This window comes from Idiotropiscis lumnitzeri, chromosome 17 (assembly GCF_059441095.1).
Source record: "Idiotropiscis lumnitzeri isolate Australia: NSW breed Sydney's pygmy pipehorse chromosome 17, RoL_Ilum_1.0, whole genome shotgun sequence".
NCBI classification, from domain to species: domain Eukaryota; kingdom Metazoa; phylum Chordata; class Actinopteri; order Syngnathiformes; family Syngnathidae; genus Idiotropiscis; species Idiotropiscis lumnitzeri.
The window spans coordinates 10959883-10981713 of NC_142407.1; the positions used below are offsets into that span (position 1 = coordinate 10959883).

A 21831-nucleotide genomic window follows, 5' to 3' on the forward strand; every position below is an offset into this window, starting at 1 on the left:
CTGTCATCTAGTGGAATCGCATTTTATTATTCTGCCTTTGACTATTTGTGCTGGCACTGATAGCTAAATAATAGGCCTGTATATTATGTGTTTTAAATAAATCATCTCCATGATCTCTCGTGGAACACGAATGTGCTATGGAAGAGGAATTTTCAATAGTTCAGGATTAGTTAATAGTTGTTGGTAATCAATAATATTAAAAATGCAACTAATTCAGTTGTACAGCTCTGAAAACTATCATGAACAACAATAGCACTATTAATTCATGTCCTTATTTTATTGAGGCGGGTGGAAAATTGTCGAAGCGCTCATTTGTATCAAATTGGAACTGAAAATTTGCATTTTGATTTTAATCAATTTACACTTCCTAACACGTTGAATCGGTTAGTCGGTGAGACGGCATTTATTGTGTGCGCGTTTGGAAAGCGACGCCTGCGCGTAATTACGCACTCGGTGGCCTTTGACTTTAGTATTTGCCAAGTGAGTGTCATGTTTACGAGCCACAGAGAATATTTGTTTGCAGGGAGGGTGGTTGGCCACTGTCACGGTTGGTATCGCCCCCCCCCCTCCAACAACCCCACCCCGCCACCCCTTCTCTCTCCCTCTCGCTCTCTCTCTCTCTCTCTCTCTCCCTCAGCTGCTATGTTCCAGCACTGGAGCCTCCATCGCGCGGCTCGATCGATTCTCATTGATTGTCCCTGACGAGCTGCTCCACTTTCTAGCCAATGTCAGCCAGTCTGCGATCGGGAAGGAGAGAAACGAAGGAAAATCTCTGCCGCCCTGGCGGTGTCATGTCCACACACTTGGGCTGAACGCCTGCCAAGCGTCCGGGACGGTCCGAAGAGGCGGACTGGACTCTCCAGTCAGAGGCTGAGAGAGAAAGACGGAAGCTGCGGGGCGTTGGATTTGGATTTCTGGAGCGCATTAATGGCTGGAGTGAGTTCACTTCGTTTTATGGGAACGATGCACACTTGAGTTAAGAATTTGATTAAAAATAGTCAATACTGTTCATTGTACTTGGAGCATATGAGTGTATGCCTACAATCTATTTCAAAATGCTGTGATATTTCTCTGCCGTTTATGAGTAGAAAACGATTTTCTGTTTATTCGTCAAGTCATTTAAATCTGCCTTTAAATCCATCCATCCATTATAGAAGCCGCTTTTCCTCACAAATATTTTTTTTAAATTATATTAGGTATAATCAAACGAGTTAAAAAACCTGCAAAACTCACTATTCGTGTGAACATATCGATGAGCAGTTATTAGTCCATAGTGGTGTGTATCACGTGTTCCTCAAACATTTTTTTTTATTTTTATTTTTAATGGTCATTTTCCCAAGCCGCTGCAATGACCGCCAGTCGATGTCCTGTGTCGCGCCGCGCCAAAAAATTCCATTTCGGGATTTCCTCCAACCTCCAAAAATCTATGAAACGTGTTTGCATGTTCCTCTCGGCGAGTGGGGTTGGAGAGGTGGGATCGCGAGGACGGGAGAAGACTGGCTGGCTGGGGGGGAACCCACGCGTCCGAGCCCCACGGAAAGTCCGCCTTTGCCAAACAACTGACGGTGAATGTTGGTTTATTTCTCTCGTGGTTTGTTCCGAGCACACGGACACGCTGCTGTAGGCTACTTGTGGAAGGAGGAGGAGGGGGATACGCTTGTCTTTCCTTCCCGCTTTTGGGTGTTTTTTTTGTCACCATTGCGCACGACAAGGCTGAGAGACGAAACGCTCGGACTGTGGGAGCCCCCCTCACCCCTCCTCTGCTCGGATCTGCTCTGATCTGGTAGGTGCCAATAATACGGGGGTGTGTTTACAAATAATAACATTGAATGGGAAGTGAGGCTTGCGTGGGATGGATGTTTGGAGGCGAACGGGTGGACTGTACTTTGTTGAAGTCCAAAAAGTTGCCTGTCATCTCCTCCACAAAGCCCCCCCCTCTAAAAAAAAAAACGTTGGAACAAGCTGGCACTGCGGGAGCCGGTGCCGCAGATGGGCTTCCGTGCCCCAAACAAAAGCGCGCTCATTTCCCGGCGACTCCCGGTGCGTTGTCAAGGCGCCACTGACGAGCTGCTCCCACTTTGTCACGAACAATCTCGCCTTTATTTCCATGTGGTGGCGGCGGCGGCGGCGGTGGCGGCGGCACGGATGCGCGCGGCGTGCTGTGAACCAACTGAAAACTTAAACGATTCTGTGTGTGTGTATGTGTGTGACCGTTACAGACCCCCTCTACCCCCGCCTCCACACGCGCACCTCAAACACAAACAACCATCATTAATGGTGCGTAAAAACAGCCAGGAAGTCAGCTCCTTCGCATTCCAGATGGCACCTTCTCTCTTTTAGCTACGGCTCAGTGTGCTTTTTGTCCGAGCGTGAGCAAGTTCTCAGATGTCCTTCAACGCACTACCAGCTTTCACTGACACGAGGTGCAGTATTTATACAGCTCTAGGTTTGTTCGTCTCCAACTTTGTGTGCGTAAATGCACGAGGATGGGGGGAGCAGGGGTGCGCAACACCGGATGGAGGCTGTGCGTGTAATAGTCTAATCGTTGTCACCATGCTTTTTAACTTCCTCTGCCTGTGTGTGTGCAGGAGGTGGGAGGAATTGAAAATGTGACGCTCGTCGTCGACAGCGCGTCTGTAGGGGTTGGAGGTGGGTGGGTGGGGGTTTTGAGAAGGCGGCGGAGGCGAGGGGAGGAGGTGATGGGGGTCGCATTATATGTGCATCGCACGCACTCATGCATAAAGTATTCCCGCGTCTCCACAAGTTGAACCACTTGCACAAGAGTTGGAGGCGGACTAAAACAGCGTTGAGGAGCAAGGAGAGGGGAAAAACGCTGTTGTTTGTTTTGAAATGCTGACTGCGATAACTCGCCACCTGCGCCCGCAGTGACGTCAGTTCCTCCATTTACTGCTTAATGCTCGAGAGAATGTGGGCATCGTGGAGGTTAATTGTCTAGTTGGGTGAATACTGAGAAAAGTCATGGATCCAAACTAATGCCGTGATGCTCATTTTTTGAGTGTTCGCTGTCCCTTCACCGCTTATTCATAGTTCTGGAGGTCGACTTTTGTTACAAGTACTTTACAGTTTTAGTTGTTCTCATTTCGATATAAAGCTTTTAAAGGGTTACCACGGAGAGTATTTTAACAGCTCTGATGTCATCCCTTAAGTGCTTCTCGTAGCCACTAGGGGGCACATTTCACAGCATCAGGGATTGGTATAATATGATGAGATGTAATAAGTTCAATAGAACTCAATCAGATGATGTCATCGTGTTGAAGGAGGATTATAACTGTTATTTAATGTCCAATCAGAATGTCAAGAAATCCTGGTTGGAATGGTTGCGGCTTAATCCGAAAGACGCGGGTTTGACCCCTAGCTCAAATTGAAAATATGTTCGTTTGATGCGAGTATTTGCAGAGTGCATCATTATCATGCCAAATAATCAATACCTCTGAACCAACATGGGGTTATTAAAAGGTAGTTTTTGGTGATAATCTATTGTCTGTTGGTTAGCAGCAATATATGACCAAATAATTTACGCTTTATGCGATCAACCATCACCCCGCGCCAAAAAATGAGGACGATATAAACGCAAGCACGCTTTCAAAGGCTTTTTGTCCATTACCTATTGATCAGTCAACCATGTCATCAACTGAACGCCCACGACAGCTGCGGTGTCATTATGGGGAGGATTGGAAGGATGTGTACACGATGTCAGGCTGGGGAAGAAAGTCTTTAAAAAAAAAAAAAAAAAGTAATGTTATAATGAGACAACTCCTTAAAGCCTTGAGCAGCTTGAGAGTTGCAGGTAAAAGTAGAATTAGATGTGCGGGTAGCCTAATGTTGACAATCTCCTCTCTCATACATTTCAATAGCATCACCTTTAAGCCCCGCCCACCCCGCCCAAAAAAAAAAGTTCCACTATGTAATTTTTACAGCAAACCATAAACAACGCTCTTGATATCTTTTAAATGTATTTACGACATATATCATACGTGACCATATCATATGTGCGAATACTCCGTGGATGTTGCAAGCATGATGCCATCGGCAGGAGCTGTCATTTAATTCACAAAGGGTTTTCTACCTGAGTATTTCTTGGCCTAGCAGTAACTTCCTGGAGCCTTCAGCGGTTGCCTGGCAACTGAAATGGTTTGGCACGAAAATGTCGTAAACAACAAATTGGCGTTTTACTCCTCCAGTATGGAAGAATTGAGACACGAGTTGGTAATTAGGGTGCTGCTGGGTGGAGTCGCTACTCTCGGAGAGAGCCACGTTAGTTGTTTGAAGACTTAATGCTAACTTAGCTAACAAGCTATAAGAGAAGTGCATCAAAACACAATTTGGAGGGGGGGGGTGTAAGATTTTAAGAGTCGAGAAAGAATAAAGAGACATGGAACGCTAATGTTAGTTTCTATTTATTTGTGATTGCTACTGAGCTGCAAAAAAATAATTTTCAATTTCAGTAGAAAATTCAGACAAGAGCGTCTAATTCAAAAGCCGGGTTGATTTTTGTTAACGCAAATGGCCACACCCATCTGCACATTTGTGGAGGCAAAGGGTCAGTCATTGACCCATATTGACCGTTTGGACCATTTACATCTAGGTCTGTGTGCCTTGTTGCGACTGACACTGAAACTTTGCAGGAACGATACAAAGAATATTTTTAAAAATGTCTTGTATAGCGGATATGCATTTGTTTCACACTGAGGCAGCATGCAAGACTTGCAGGACTTTAGATGTGACTACTAATTACGCTGCTGTCAATTTACAGCAACCAGAAGTGTAAAGCTTCAAACATGAACCGCAGCATCAAGTCTGTGACACAGGAAATTGAGTAAAAGCGCCTCAAGTACAAAACGCCACTAAATTATCTGGTTTCATTTGGCATTCAGAAGCGCAGGAGTGACGGTTGCGGTTTAGGAGGCAGTTCACATTAGGACAGCAACGCCTTCAGTTAGTGATGCGCTGAGAGTCTCCAAATTTGCCATGACGCTCCGTTGTTGAGCTTGAGACTGCGTCTGCGTACGACGTTCAAGGTTGATGGTGCCGAGATTGTGACTGATGGAATCGTGTGACCACTGACAAGGTGTGAACATGAAGCTCTTGTAAAATACACAAATGCATCAACACGAAATGTCGTGGCCCAATGCAACACCAGTGTGGCGTGCCGCTCTTTGGCTTCAGCTTGACTGCAACATAAGCTTGTGATCATTTAAAAAAAAAAATAATAATAATCTTAGTATGATTGAAATTATCATGTAATCTTAGCATGAACGTTTTTCTTTGTAGATTTCAATCACAGCCTAATAAAGAAACAGAAAATGATAATGCTGCAGTACACATGCCAGGCCAGTAGTTGGCAGTGTAACTAATTATAAAGCAGATCATTTTGTCTCGACAGTCATGATGGAAGAATTCGTTACCATGGGTCATTGTGGATTATTTAATATCAAAATGTCGCTGTCAACATAACAAAAACAAGAGTAACATAAGTTATTTCTAAACTACTTTTCAAATGACTACTCAACTGCACTCATTTAAAACAACAACATTTGGCAGTGCGTTTTACAAAAACATTAAAAACAAATGCCCACTAACAAAAACATTATCACACTTGTCAAAAATCGTCTACTGTAAAGTGAATGAGATCATAATTTACAGCGGGAGCATGCATCCGTATTGAAAACGACTCAAAGAGAGCACTCGAGGTCATAAACTCTTTAAGATAATTAGAATGTGGTAGTAAATACCCGGTCATTAAAAATAACGACTACGTAAGGCACATGTGAAATGCGCATCCCTATTCAGTCCAGTTGGGTTAGTCAATGAAGTTTACACAACGCGTGTATAAAACCAGCGGCTATCCAAACATCCCAGCATTCATCTGTCAAACGACCGATGATCTTTACGAGGAAACGAGCCAAAGTGTCGCCGCGTTGTTGTCAGTCGGAAGGTGTTGCCCGGACTGTCGCAGAGCAAGTCAGCAGTATCCAAAGTGCTGCGTCACATCCACGCTATCAATTAACACTCTCCAACAACCGCAGTGACAATACGAGTCATCTGAAGACAAAGTACGGCCGCTTGCGAAGAATAGACGGCCATTTTGGCCGGCGGAATGAAAAGATTTTCTTGAAAGTGTTTTCATGGGTCCTCACTGCCAGTTTTGTCACTTTGTAGATGACTTGAGAACTCATTTATTCCCGTGATTGATTATATGCCAATTCATTAATCTTGTGGAACACTCGAGGCTTTTAACACGTTTACTGTATTTAGAACATTGATGAAGCGGCTGGATCAGAGCTGGATATTCTCCCAGGCCTTGATTAATCAAGAAATAGTGCTGGGCAAGTGCCCAAGCTCGCCCGATTTACTTTTACAGATGCACAGCTGCCAGAGTGCAACTCAGAGTGTGTGAAATTCAAATGTCTATCAATAACCACTTAGCTGCTTTTAACTACATCAAAGTATTCAGAAATGACCACTAAACGTGTCATTTTTTTCCCCGTCTCTCGTTATATAAAACCCGCACGTATCGTCGCCCCGTGATAACTTGCAGCGCTCGTATGCGTTCAGCCGCAACAGCGCCGAGATGCAATTAGTGTTGAGATGCTTAAGGGAAACCGGACCCTGGTCAGTGCCGTAGTGGGAGAAACTGAAACTATGGGGCCGAGGGACTGTGGAGCTGGCTCTGGTTCGCTGGCGCCACATCCCCCTGAGCTGGTGAGAATGTGGGGGCTGTGCTCTTGCCTTTGAAGCTTTACCTCCCACTAATTCTGGCCTTCCAATTTCCACACGCTGCACAGACACCCCCCCCCCCCCCCCGCCCGCCGTCCTCTTCCCCTCCTTTTCCCTTTGTTTCCCTTATAAGGAATGGCCCGGCCATTTCCTCAGCTTTTCTGTGGGAGGCGGTGTGCTTGTTTGTGAACACGGACAGGTCAGGAGAATACGAGCATAGTTTGCCGTTTCATAGATGAGCAGCCACAGGAATCTCGAGGCAAGTGCGATGAATGCGTCGGTGTCCAGTGGGGAGCCTCGCCCTACCTGCCTGACGGATCGTCTTCTCCCTCGCGATTGTTTGATCCACAGGAATATAAGGTTTTAGGTAGTGTTGAAACAATTACAGCCGATTAGGTTAAACTTGCGTTGCACGTTTAATGATTGTTAAATCATCGGAAGCAATTAAACTGAAGCCTTAATAAACTAATACTTTGGGGTGTAAATCGAACTGAGCCGTACAAAATCGAATTGAATCGTACCGTTCCACTGAAAAAAAGAAACACTCCTTAAATTGTATTTGCACTCCATGCATCGAGATACGTATCGAATCAAATCGGAGACTCACACCCCCCTCATTGATAGTGACACTATTATACTTATTTCTTTAAAAAAAAAAAAAAGTGTTGCCGTACATTTTGTAAACTGACCAGCCACAACATTATGACCACTAGGTCAATATTTCATACAAAAGATATATCAAATGCTCTGCCTTTACGAACACGATAATAATCAGTTTTGAGAAGTTAAATTAAATATCCTTCATTATTGTCGTTTGGAGTCGTTTACTGTACTGCATCATAATTGGAGTGCCATACATTTTGTTGCTAAATGAACATTTTATTTGGTCAGTAAAGGCAGAATATTCAATACAGCTCTCGTATTGGTTCTGATTACGTCATGCAAGCAGTCATTAGTTTTGGCTGGTCGGTTCATGTTGAACATCTCCGTAAGGATTCTGTCGCGTTACGTCAATTGGAACCATTTCAGAATGCGTTGAATTTGTTGTTATTTGATGAACTGAACTGGAGTTTGATTAATTAGCACACGGCTCTCTTCTCTCCATGTGTTAAGGTTCCAGATGGCCCATGGAAGAACGTGGATGAGGGCTTAGTTGTTGAGCAGGCAGAAGGCCTGTCGGTTGTTGGTCGGCTGACTTGTCCATCAACGAGTGGCACCACTCTCATCGGGGCACAGAGCGGACCAAGAAAAGGTTCTCCTCGCTCATCCCTGCCCCCTTTCCACCCTCACCCCCGACCCAGGCGGCACATACGCTCTGGACCATGTCTAGCAGGCTGTCCCAGGCGGGCCGGACTGAGGACCTGGAGCGGAGCAGCTGCAAACAGGACTCTCCTGTTATAGAACGCAGGAACCGCAGTGGCATCATCAGCGCACCCTTGAACAGGAGCCTTAAGAACTCCCGCACCCTTTCGCAGTACACGGCCGTCTCCTCTGCCACCACCAATGGACACAAAGACAATCGCGAGGCAAAGAGCCACACGGCCAAGCCGCAGCCACCTGCGCCACCCCAGCCCACCGTCTCCGCACTGGCAGCGGCCAAGTTGGACCGGACCCTAGAACAGGTTCTGGAGGGACAGAATGGCTTGCTGCACTTTGCCCAGGCGGCCGCGTTATTAAAGCGGGCCGGTATGGAGCACATGCTTCTGCCTGGGGGCATGGGAGTGGGAGTTGGCGGAGGGGATGCGGGCTCGGGGGCGAGCGATTTGGAGGGTACGTCTGTCACGGACGCCGTAGGTGGTCCCGTTGACTTCCCATATGGAGTAGGGGGCGGCTTCCCCTTCAACCCGGGCCTTTTCATCATGACGCCGGCTGGAGTGTTTCTCGCGGACAGCGCGCTGCACATGGCCGGCCTGACCGAGTACCCGGCGCAGAACGAGCTAGCCTCTGCGATCAACTCCGGAAAAAAGAAGCGAAAACGTTGTGGCATGTGCCCACCTTGCCGGCGGCGGATTAACTGTGAGCAGTGTAGCAGCTGCCGGAATCGCAAGACGGGGCATCAGATCTGCAAGTTTCGAAAATGTGAGGAACTGAAGAAGAAGCCCTCTGCTGCTTTGGAGGTAAGAAGGTGTGGTACCTCAATATGTAATTGCTTCGATTAGGTAAAAAAATATATAAACTGGCTTTTTTTCAATGCCGATAACGATTATTAGCCGTCATGGAGGCTGACAGTCATTTTTTGAAAAAAGGGTTAAAAATTTGGAAAAATAAAAACTCCAAAACTTGACTCAGTTTAAATGTCTTTAAGCACATATTTATGAAACAACTTTAGTGATTTACAACCTATTAAAGCTTTTTTTCTTAGATGCGAGAAAATACACTACTTATTTTTAAAAGTCTAACAAATTAATGCACGGAGCTGCCAGGCTCAGCGACATGTATTATAGTTTAATGAAAACAAACATCTCTAAAGTTTACTACGGCAAATAGTTTTCCATTATATTATTATTTATTAAAATTTGGGCAAAGTCCGTTTTCTTTCCTTCCTATGTCCGCGGGACCTCTCCCGTAGTGCGTGTGACTTGAGGTGAAAAAGCAAACAGGCAGCTTACTGCTGAATGGCTGCTACAAAGGAACCAGATAGTGCTGTTGGTGGGACAATCTGCTTCTGCGGGCAGGGCCACGAGCACAGCAGAGAGAGAGATGTGTGCTGCAGCGAGCCAAAATAAACCAGCGTTTAATTTATCGGCCTTGAAAGTTAAAAAAAAAAAATGCCACATTTCGCCCCCGATAATAAGCCCGACCGATAATCGGTCTATCACTACTATTAATTTACATCCCAAAAAGTAAGGAAACGAAGAATATTTGTGATATTCAAAGCGTCATGCGTCAGCTAGCCGCTAAAACAGCGACGGGCCATTGGATTCATGCATTAATGATGGACGATGAGCTTTAGGTGTGTGTCATCTTCGGGTGGACCTGTGACAGGTGGTGTGCGGTTTGCGTACCTCGCCCATCATCCACCACCGAGTTGGTTCATTCACAGGCTGAAAAACAGCCACTTCCATTTGGGCATTTTCAATTTGGTCACGTCCCGCTTACACATGCATGGTAATATTGTGGCTAAAATGTGCGGGGAAAAAAAATTTAGCGTTCGTTGGCAACGCGATGGTGATTGTGTACAGTATGTGTTTGTGTGTAGGTGTACATGTGTGCGTAAGTACGTGCGTGTGCATGTAATGTGGTCCATCTGGCCTTGGAGCTGTCATCTGGAGCACCAGGTGTCAGCATGGCACACGTGCCCCCACCCCCCATCCCCCCTCCTCCCCTTTTGCTGCCCCTGTCCTTCTCTCCGGTGACACTCCTGCTCATCTAAATGGCCTCGGAAAGAAAAAAAAAAAAAGAAAAAAAACGTTCTGCCCTTTACCTCCGTCGCTCTCTGCGGCTTAACCAAGCATGGCGGCGGTGACAGAATGACCGATCATGAAATTAATTTTGGCAGATGTTCCAATCCAAAAAGAAAATGAACGTTCCTTATCAGTTGATGAGACAATCACTTTACTTTGTTACAACATAAAGACTGCTTTGTTCCTGTGTGAAGGAGGTAGTGCTTGATAATGGGCTACTTAATGAGTCTAAATATGCATAATGTGGACAAATGTTTTGGGACACCCGCCCTTGATACTTGCAGTACAGGAAGTGAACTTGGCTATGTGGCGATTACGTCTTAGTCCTGGTTCATCCTAAAAATGTTTTATGGGGTTGAGCTCAGGGCTCTCAAGTTCTTCCACAACAAACTCATCCAACTACGCATTTATGGACCTGGCTTTGTGCACTGCGGCACGGAAACGGCCCTTCTACTAACTCTTGCCACTACGACGGAGAGTATTGAATTGTTTTTGGACCAGAATTATCATTCGGGCAGGATTATTTTATTTCAAGCCCTGATTGATTGATCAATTAAGAAATGTGTCCCAAGCATTTTGTTGAAATAGAATATAATGTCTCTTGTGTTTATGGCGAGCGTCCTTAAAAACGGCTGCTGGCAAGTGCGTTGCCATTGAAAGACACGTCAACTCAGCTGCAAACTGGCTGACTATTTTCATACTCCCAATTTTTTTTTTTTTACTGTAACTGGGGGGTATTCTGTCGTAATTGATGATTTGCAAGTGACGTTGGGGTCGTGGTAATTAACCCGATGTTCACACCAGTGATGCCCGACCAACAAAGGGGCTTGAATATTCATGAGCGCTGATGTTGATACGGGTCATCATGTAGCTTGCAACGTCACAGTCCAAAGGCGCTTCAATTATATGAAATAGATTTTTATGACATCATAAACGTGCAGCGTTTAATAGTTGTCTAACAGGCAGAAGTAGGGGCGCTAATTCATTAATTACAGAAATCTCAATTCATATCAATCTCATTTTGTCATCATATTCAAGTATACCTGTGAAGCATATGTTCCTCTTTAAGTTGCGTTTGGATTCAATTAGATAAATTTATCATAGCAATACTTTAATGAATGTTATTAAAGGATTAGGTTGTGTAATAATCCTCTACTAATGACGGGGGGCGGGGGAAGGGGGGGAGGGACGCATCATCGTGTTTCGAGGCTGCAATTTTCTTACATCAGCCCTGATGTTGTAAAACAATGTAACAGTCGTGAAGTAATTGAGCACAGAGTTAGACGAAACAGACGCCGGTGTCAACTCAGATGAAAAATGAGGGTCAAGTGTGTAAGTAACGTTGTCGTGAGGAAGACAAGAAACGACTTAATGTGATTCAATGACGTCACATCTGCACACGCGGAAAGTGGCGGAGGAACGACAAGAGCCGCACAGTTCCATCGATGATGGGGTAGTTTTTTTTTTTTGTTTTTTTTTATGAGACTGAACATTTCAGACACTTATATAGAGTATTCAAAACAGTTTTCAATTAAAAAAATAGCACATCCAGCTGCTCACTGTCACGTTTGCATTTATGATAATATAGAAGTGCGTCACGATTGTGTCGATGCACTCATATGATGAGCTGATAATACATTCATCCATTAACAGTCATAATGGATAATGGGGGGTGAAAAACCACAGCTAATTAGCTGCTTGCATGTCAGCATTAAATATTCTGAATTAATAAACGAGTAGGCATGTTGATGTTGTTGTCTTGTTGTTGAGTCATGTGTGACTATGAAAACTAAATCGGTGTTTTAAAAAAATATGGTTTCAATTAAAGACGTAGCTAATTGCACCTGATCCACAATAGTATAATTTGTCTGCGTTTTGTACTTTTTATTTGTCAGCATGTCTGCATCCCGCTGGCAAAACTAGATATTGTCTTAACACGCTTTTGTTACGAAGTCAACAGCTCTTGTCCTGCGGGTGTTTCGATCACACAACACATCCAGTCATCAGCGCACGTCGAATGTCAAATGACGAGACGCATGACTGGCTGCAGCATTAGGCGGAGAATCGCCTCTTTTTATTGCCGCTTCCTCTTAACGCGTTTAATGTACATTTTCGGCTAACCAGACATCATAGGAAGCCGATGCTCTGATAACTTTTCAGGCCTTACCGAGCTCCTTCTCTCAAGTTCCAAATGTGAAAGGATGACATCATTTGTTGCCATACCATCAAAAATATCTCAAGACATTAAGTTAAAGAAAGAATTTGTTATATTTAAGGACAGTATTAGTGTCAAACTGTAGACAAGGGCTGATTATTTTAATAATCAACTCACCTGTTGATAAATTGATGAACCAGTTCATTAAAAAATGCTTTACTTTCTATCCCTTAATTAAAAAAAATATTTATTTTAGTTTTATTATTTATTTTATTTATTTATTTTAATTTAGACATTAATTTGAGTCAATATTGTGCAACTTGGAGGGCTAAGTAATTATTTGAGGAAAGAACTTGCATGTGGCGCATGCAGTGGAACAGTCAGCGACTTCGCTAAAGAATATAACATTTTAGACGGAGCAGGTCGGTATTAAAAATTTGTCAAACGGCACCAGCACAGAATACATGCTCATTTTCTTACATAGGAAGGTAAAATATTTACTTGGTTGTATAATTTTACACTTGATGTGCGGGCAGCCACCCTAGTGCCCCAACTATTAGTATAAAATAAATTAAGCCTCATTTCCTTAACAAGACCCCTTTAAGATTCAAGGGGAAGAAAAGGTCAAGCCATAACTGATAGATTTTGTTCATAAAAAAAGGTGTGTCCGAAGACCTTTATTCCATTTGTGTGATCTATAATAAAGCACCAGGCTCGGAGATAATAGTGACTTGGCTTTAAATAATCAAAGTAGAACTTAATTCCAACTTATGGTTGTGGTGTTTGATTAGATTCTTGAAATTCTTTACATGCAGTTCCATGAAACGTCGCGAGCTGGTTTTTACCGCATTTGCATGAAAAGGTTGTCGTGCGTGCCTCCGAGATGCCTCTCGGCATACGCGTCGATACACAAGCCCAGTCCAGCGAGCGAGGTGCTTAATTTAAGGGTGTTGACGGCGGCTCAAAAGGGAGCGTAAAATCAGCTAGTGAGGGGGAGTTTGCATGCAGAGGCCTCTGCCACCTCGCCGCTCGCTGGCGCAGAACGTCTGGATTTATTCTGAGAAGGCAAACGTTTGATAGAGACATGTGGGAAGGCATCGCTGTTCAGCTTGTGTTGTGCGAAAAAAAAAAAAACTTCCAGTTGTGTCAGTCTCTGCAGTGTTCTTCATCTGTTAAATGCGTTGGAACGTTTCGTGATTACATTAGCCAACATCGTGCTAGATAATATGACTTGATATCATCTTTGCTGTTCGCAGCTACTTCCCAACGGTTATAGCCTCATGAACTTTCCTGCACCCAAAACATTGGACAGCAGAGGCTCATGCAAACTGACAGGCATGCCGACTGGCACAGAGACACATGTGGGACAAGTGGACATGTCGGGAAAGCTGCTAAGCAGACTGAGGGAGAGGTTTCATCAGGGAGAGTCAAGGAGAAAGATGGCTGCGAGGAAGAACATTTACTACATTTTGCGACATTAATTTTATAAACCTCCTCGTCATGTCTTTTTTTTTTGGACAGTTCAATATCACATTAAAACCGTTGCATCATTCAGACATGCAACGTAACATTACAGCCCAACTTCTATTGTGAAGCACGATTGATTGTAGTTTGAGCTAAAATTTAAAAGAATGGAAATAATCTCATATATATATATAATTCTGAGGTCATACTGTTGCAATATTGTTTTTGCTTTTTTTTTTTAAAAAGGACATTTTAACTTTCTACATTCATCACTTGCATAGTAAATCCTGCAAACCGGACATATTTAAAGTCATTCAGTCTTGACTTTATTCAAGTGAAAAAAATAAATAAATCATAGCAGACTAAGACTATAGCTTCGCTTATGTCATTTTTTACAATTGCCTCACACACACTCACACACATGCACACGCGCACACACATACAAAGAAGTCGGCCACTGTTAAGTAATGTTGTCAGTGAGGTTACAACCATCTCATAAACATGTATGTCATGCGTGGAAAATGCCTTGTGTAAAGAAAAAGGGAAATTCTACGATCTTATTCGAGGAGGCTGTTTGATGTGTGGGAAGACAGCTGGCCGGTAGTCAGTTTGTGTTTTTGTCCGCTGCTTTTATACATTTCCTGCTCCTTGTGAATCTCAGCCAATGCTAAAAGTCAGACTCGCTGTGGCTTTAATTGGCTAAAAGGAATTTCTATGGGTAACAACATGCACTTTACTCTGAAATGTCATTACAAGTTGAAATTAGTTCACTGTAAAAGCAATTAGAGAACAGAATACAGAGTAACGCGCACTTTATTGTGATATGCTAGACAAATTGTTGTGCTATGCCAAGACAAATGCGCTCATCTTATTTAGGAGAAAAAAAAACATCGATTGTAGTGATTGGCTACTTCACACCCACAGATCCCGTGTGCTTGAACCGGTGCAATCAGCAATAGCAGGAAAAACATTTTTCCCCCCCATTTGCTGCCATTTCCAATTGATTGCACATGGTTAATGAGGAAATACAGCAGTTAAAGTTCATCTGACGAATGTGTTTTTCTCGGCACGTATTACGACACTCTAAATCCAGACCTTACCGGCTTTTTGACATCTGCGGCGGCGCCAGATGTTGCTGCTGTCCTCCTGGCTGTCTCACCGGCTAAGTGCTTCTGTAGAAAGGTCGTCACAGAGACACATGAGGGGTTAACAACACAGACCATAAAATGATTCAAACAATATGCATCCTGGACGTCTTACCTTGTGGTTCATATTTATTTTACCATCGCTTCAGCCAGAATTAACCAATATCTTGTTGGTGATATTTTTTAAAAACAACTAACGCAAGCAAATTAATTGCCCTATAACATCTGTTGCATTTAAGTATGAGGATGTGGTGTTTTATTTGAAATTTTAATGTACAAAAATCTTTAGTGGCTAGATTAAGTGTTCTAGTGTACGTTCTATCAAGTGTAATTTGACAGAATGAAACAATGCAAGTGAAAACAAATGAGCAATAATTATGACATAAGAATATACTTATTATTGTAATATGTAGGAAGAGCATCTTATGATTATTGAGAACAAACTGTAATGTAGTGCTAGCTAACTGAGAACAAACTGCTAGCTAACAGGACTTGCTAGCTAGCGCGCAAGGCTGGCTTCCATTTTTTTCCTATCAAACATCATCTGAAATGGCTATATATAGTGACTTCATTTTTGTTCACCATTTGAAAAGTGATTCACAAATGTTTTAGGTAGAGCGAATGTGTTCTTTCTGTTCATTGTTGTCCTTATTTGTTCTCACCTGCTGGCTCTTTCAGAGTCTGTCAAAGGACCCAAGCAACAGGGAAAGGCTGCCTTTGTATGTGCCTGAGCTGAAAATGTTTTTAACCATTTTATAGTCTTTTTTTTTTTTAACAGTACAGAAATACATACACATTATATTTATAGACCTGCCTGCCTATATTCAAAGATGAGAAATTGAATGAAGTCATTTGATTTTATCTGAAGAAGAAAAAAAAGTACCTTGACATAAGGAGTGTTTGAATGTTCACTGTAGAGCTCTTCTAGAATGTGAATCTGTGAATGAGAACCATGTATCAGATCTTTCACTTGTGTTTTTGGTAAACAGGTGTGATTGAATGCACGGCTACGCATCACTTTAATTGCATGCCAGAATCCTTAAAACGTCCGCTATCGGGTGCGATTAAAAAAAAAAAAAAAACGGGAACCTGAATGCATCACACGTGAGAATTTCTCACTGTATGGTGTGACTTCAGAAGTGTATTATCGTGCCAGCGTGTGGAGGTGTCTGACTGTACTTGAATACATTTTGGCTTTGGTGGGGGTGTGTGTGTGTGTGTGGGTGCATGAGCTCTTCCTGCCTCGCTCTGACTTAGACTTTTCCGGACGCTCGCCATACTGATAGTGTCTTTGCCCTGCCTGATCGACAGACCTCTACACAGCCTTGCAGCAGCGTGCTTGTGTGCCACTCCTGTCGTGCAGATAGCCACCACGAGGGGTTGCGGCGGTGGTGGAGAGCGGCATCGTCGTTAATGATGGCGTGGGAGAGCGACGCGTGTGGTGGCTAAATAATAAATGTGGCCTATCGGTTTTTGTGTGAAGCCTTTTCCTGCGTCTAATGGCTCATACACATTTCACCACTCGCCCTGAGAGTGGCATGTCATTTATGAACCAAAATAGCAAACAAGCACAGGTCTCACTCTCTAAATTTGGAAATCTGAGTGCACTCAAACCAATAAAACGACGACAAAGCAATTGAGAATGTTTAAAAAAAGAAAATGTGTTGCCCAACGTCAAATATAAAAACAGTACTTTTGAAATAATGCCATTTATTTTTATTAAACTTCATTGTAGCCCGTGTAGAGTGCACATTGAGAAGACAAAAGTAAGGATATACTAAAAAAAAAAAGTCACAATGTATACAGTGAATATAGAAAGTCTACACACCCCTGTTTAATGACATTTTTTTTGTGATATAATGAAATAAGACCAAGATAAGTAACTTAAATAAAATGTCACCTGTTATGTGACCAATATAAAATATAGATTTTCACATGTTTGGCAAATTTTTTATTATAGTCCAATGACACTATGGTCTAAGTTTATGGTCAAAATTCCAAAATGTTCTGCATGAACACAACAGACACTATAGCACCAAAAGAACAACATACCTACGAAGCGTGGTGATGGCAACGTCATGCTTTGAGGCTGCGTTCCCTCAGCTGGACTTGTGGACTGTGGAGGGAATTATGAACAGTTTGCAGTCAGTGTACATAACCTTCAGGCTTCTGCTCGAAAGAAAAAAGGCAAAAAAATCTTACTAGAACATCTGAGCTAATGTAGCGTGAATCGGGGGGTCTCCAGGTGGTGGCAGATGTTATTTCAAATGAGTTTGAATGTGATTAGTGAATTATTAATTATTATTATTTAATCTTTAATTAATCTATTTTCTATACATAATTAAATTATTGTTGTATTGCACTGGAGTGGGGCGCTCTCTAATCTCATTGCACACTGAGCACAATGACAAAGGGCATTCTGATTCTGATCATTCAAAAAAAAAAATAAAACAGAGCCACCTTCAAGTCTAAAAAGGTTGTGTTCACAAATTATCTTGTATAGGTAGAAAAAGTTTTGAAATAATGTATCTTGGTCTCACTTCGTTTTATATATAATAATATATATTAACCTGCCATTTGAACAGGGGTGTGTAGACTTTTCATATCCAATTTAATTTCAAATTTAACCTCAACATTTTTAGAGCGGCAAAGGTGTATTTTATTCTAGTTAAATGATTTTATTTTTTTAGTCAGACAATATACTACAGTAAAGTGCACAGCTTTTCATGAGTAATTCCTAACTTTTCTTTCTACCCCCCTCGACCCCCCCCCCTTGTCTTCTTCTGTTTTTCCAAGAAGGTGATGCTTCCTACAGGAGCAGCGTTCCGATGGTTCCAGTAGGACTTCTCCTCCACTCCCGTACCCAAAGCTCTGCCATCAAGTGCAATGCCAACTCTTGGATTGTCTCCGGAAAACAGACACTGGCTAATCAATAAATGACAAACAGAAGAAAAAAAAAAATACGATAGAAAAGAACAAAAACAAAGCAAGAAAAAAAAAAAAAAAGATCTGAGGGGTAATGGATGCGCCTACTTATTCCTTGAACCAAAAATGAAGCGTGAAGAAAAGCATCTACGGAAACTTTAATTCCCTTTTCTATGTTTCCATTTTGGTACCTTTTGTCCTTTTTCCAGCAGCTTTTTTTCCATGTCGCCTGAACACTGAACTGTTTATTGCCAGAAGCAGAAATGAGGGGCCCCAGTGTGGACAATCAACTAATTTCTGTGTTTGGTGTTAATGTTGTTCATGTGTGGAAAGATACAGTACTTGTGTAGAGAATGTACTTTTACAGCTATATATTTTAAAACTAGTGGCTAATGGCAAACATTCTTGTAATTTGCTACCATTATGTTTCAATGGTCCTAATTTGACCGTTGACCAACAACAAAATGGTTTAGCAACAGATTTTCACATTCGGATGCTGTAAAATTCCACATCCAAACAGGAAACAGAAGCTGAGACTCCGCTCTAATGTCGTCCGTCATCATCAGCCCTCGTCTGCATTTCCAAACTACTTACTTTGGCCCCTACTGAGCATGCCCCATAGCATGCTATCCGGCCGATAGCACTAAGAGACAGCACTTGCTCTGAGTCTACCCTACTGAACGCACTGAGACAAGATTTTTTTTTTTTTTTTTGTATTTGTTCTATTTTCATGATTTTTTTTTTTTGTTACGTTGCCGGGTAGCTGCAGCTCTTAAGAATAACCAATCTTTGTATTTGTTTAGAAAATTGGACTGGTTTTTGTGAATAAAGAGGAATGCATGTATTCGTGTCGAATGTACACTTGTAATATTTGTCAACTTTTCGTGTTTTTAAAGACCCGCTTGTGTGATTGGAAAAAAATAATAATTAAAAAAATAATAATTAAAAAAAAAACAAATATATATATATATATATATATATATATATATATATATATATATATAATTTTCTAGTGCAGAAACACCTCAGAAGTCCAGCCAGTCGATAAAATCAAAGTCCGGCCTAAATTTTTCTGGGAAAAGTCTCACCACTGTCACCATCATAAAATCTTTCTTTGTAGAGTGTACAGGCAGGGTTCGAAGAAACACATTTGCCAGGGGACAGCACGTAAAGTGCACACATTCATCATGGGAGTCCACATTCAGTCACCTCACAGACCAATTAGATTAGTGTAAAAAAAAAAAAAAAAAATTTAACTACTATCAGTATTGAAATCAAAGTCATTTGATTAAGATTTAGATCTTCTCATGTCATATCCCATGACGAGATAAAATACAGAAATCCAAAGAAAAGGCAAAACATGCTAGTTCATTATTGTCACAGATTAGACTACCACTTACACCTCTATTCAAAGTCAAAGAAAAAAACTAAAAAGTTACAATGCTCATCGAACTGGGCGAGGTTTCAGGACGCTTGCTGAGGACTTGCGGGCGGGTCGGGTCACACTTCCAAATTCTGAACAGCTTTATTTTTTTCCTGAAAACTTTGCACGATTGAACGACCTCACGCTTGTCTGACTTTAGAAGCACCACTGTATTTTATTTCAGGCAATGTTGAAGAAACCTAAATTGAGTGTTGTCTGTTTAGTTGTACACATGTGTCGCATTAACGCAGTCAAAAGAAGGAAAGTTGGGCTAAGGACAAGTGAAAAGCTTCAACATGTGGCCAATCTCACAAGGGTCTTAGTGTAATTACTAATTCTAATGACTCAGGTCTGTGACGCCGGAGTGAATTTCCATTTCCTGCTAAGTGATGATTCTAGCTGATGTTTTTCCTTTGTTTTGCTTTTTTTTTTTTTTCACAGCTCCGTAGTCTCTCTCGCTTTTTTTGGTCTTTCTCTCTCTCTTTCTCACGTCCAGGTAGTGATGCAGAGCTCTGCTGCAGCCGTGGTGCTGAGTGTTTTTAATTAGCGCACATCCACGGTGGAAGGCCCAGTATGGCGTACGAGCTCGTGATCAGCTTGGCGAGCAGAGAGTTGGAGAGAGTGGCTCTATCCCCCGCCTCCCTTCTCCCCCCCACCTCCACTGATGACAGTGCTGGGCTACTGCCATCGCCATGGCGATGGGGGGGAGTGCATGCGTGAGTGCGTGAGTTGTGTGTGCGTGAGTGTGTGTGTGTGTGTGTGTGCATCTAGGGGGGTGGCTGAGGCCTTTCATTATTAATGTGCACCGCGGCGTCCTTACCTCCTCTGAGCCCGCACAGCTCACTGCCTGACCTGCCATCCAAGGGAGATGGGAGTGGGGGAGGTTGAATTGGGGGGGGGGGGGGTTGCGTAGGGGGGGGTGAGATAAAGAACGAGAGGCAAGTCGGAGAGAAAGAAGCGGCGTGCATGGCGCAAAAGCGTCCAACTTTAAAGAAGAAATGAGTTTTACCTTAAGAGCTCAGTCGGAAAGACAGGAGATGCAAATGAGATTAATTATTCAAGTCTGAGGAGGATTTTAGGTGTGGCTGCACCTGCCTGCTGAGGTGTAGCAGGGGTTGGGTGGTTTTGGGGTGGAGGGGTGTTTAAGTGGCTAGGTCAGGCGGTGGCGGCTGCCTCCATGCAAAAGGGGGCGTTCGGCTCGGTGAGCAAGCCTGTCACACCGGGAAAATCCTGGAATCTTATCAGCGCCTCGCAGACACTGAGCCGCGCTGATCTACTCACCCTCACTGCCAGCAGACGTGCCCTTCCCCCTACCCAAAGGCCCCCACTGCGCGGGCCGGCCCCAGCTCGTCGCATTCACCAGCCCGGTCGCATGGGGAGATGGCAAGAACCGATGTGGTCCAATTGTTGTTGGAGGGAGGAATGTGGCTTGTAAAACGTGACTTTGACGGAAAAGGAAACGCGCAAGCTCTCAAAAGTTATTTGTCAATCAAAAGGCACATCGAGTATAAAACAAACAACCGTCTGTGGCTACTCACAATCTACTTTTATAGATGTACAGAAAAAAGGCAGATCCAGGTGCCCAAAAGTAATTTTATGAAATAGGCTGCCTGTTTCAATAATTTGATACAATTTGAAAAAAAAAAACTAAAAGACTAAAACTAAGACCAAAAAAATACTTTTTTTTATAAACTTGCATATGTTAAGCTTAAGAGAGAGAAAATAAACAAAACAAATAGCTTGATGTTGTTGTTAGCTAGGTAGCATTAGCAACTATCTGCTATTGCTGCAAATGTTGTGAAGTGAGTAACAAAAAAAAACTAAATTAGCTCATGGTGACAAGTTTCTTTTAGAGGACGTTATTTTTCAAAAAAGACAGACACTATTTGAACACAAGAAGAAATCATGTGTTTTCGGCTGGCACAAGATGCAACACCCTTGCCACAAACCATGTCCTTTTTTTTTTTTTTTAAAATAGCCGGCAACATCAAACAATTTTCTTAAATAAAGAAAACATCTTGCTTCGCAGAATCTGTTACTCTGGTCATTAATGCGCCCTGGATCACGAGCCTCCATGTTGCGGCTGGACCCCAAGATGTCAATCAATTGATGTTCACTCGCGGGTGACTTTACCTGTCCCTCTTTTTACATCTCGTCATCCTTCGTACAGGTTGAAAAATGTAATGACCTTGTTATGACTTGGTAAGGAGTAGAGAATAAAGAGATCTTCCAACGTAGGGAGGAAAAGCATCAAAATAAACACTTATGATAGATCTAGTACTGGAAAAATCTACTCAAGTAGGCCTACAGCTCAAATATTTGAATTCGAATCGAATCTGTTTGTTTTTGGATTGCAAAATAAGAAAAGCACAAAAGAGAGAATGCAAACTCCACACGAGAGGCCCTGGAACACCAGAACAGCGGCAGCTGACGTAACCGTAAGAACACCGTTCGTCCCCAAAGTCAATCTTTTTGACAAAATACCACAGGATGAAGAGGATATTCCAATATCATCTTTGCACATTCATAGATATTCATGAATTAGTAATGTCCCAATCAAGGTGACATTTGGGTTAT

General features: G+C 42.7%; 1 protein-coding gene across 5 annotated transcripts; it reads left to right on the forward strand.

Moving 5' to 3' along the window:
* Positions 1 to 649: 649 nt before the first annotated feature.
* Positions 650 to 18675, forward strand: cxxc5a (CXXC finger protein 5a). 5 transcript variants are annotated; one of them, XM_088280311.1, is made up of 3 exons: positions 650 to 936; positions 7852 to 8855; positions 16218 to 16698. In XM_088280311.1, the coding sequence occupies exons 2-3, from the start codon at positions 8061 to 8063 to the stop codon at positions 16353 to 16355; spliced, it is 933 nt and encodes a 310-aa protein (XP_088136437.1). In that variant the 5' UTR covers positions 650 to 936; positions 7852 to 8060; the 3' UTR covers positions 16356 to 16698. The 5 variants fall into 5 exon arrangements, with proteins under 5 accessions (XP_088136437.1, XP_088136438.1, XP_088136436.1 ...); XM_088280312.1 differs by lacking the exon at positions 650 to 936 and adding an exon at positions 1295 to 1565; XM_088280310.1 differs by lacking the exon at positions 650 to 936 and adding an exon at positions 1299 to 1783.
* The last annotated feature ends 3156 nt before the right edge of the window (positions 18676 to 21831 follow it).

What these genes read in the sequence shown, in the direction of transcription:
- cxxc5a (XM_088280311.1), top strand. Translation starts at nt 8,061, where the DNA reads ATGTCTAGCAGGCTGTCCCAGGCGGGCCGGACTGAGGACCTGGAGCGG. An exon ending in AGCCCTCTGCTGCTTTGGAG is followed by an intron (nt 8,856 to 16,217) that starts GTAAGAAGGTGT and finishes CCTGATCGACAG; the next exon opens with ACCTCTACACAGCCTTGCAG.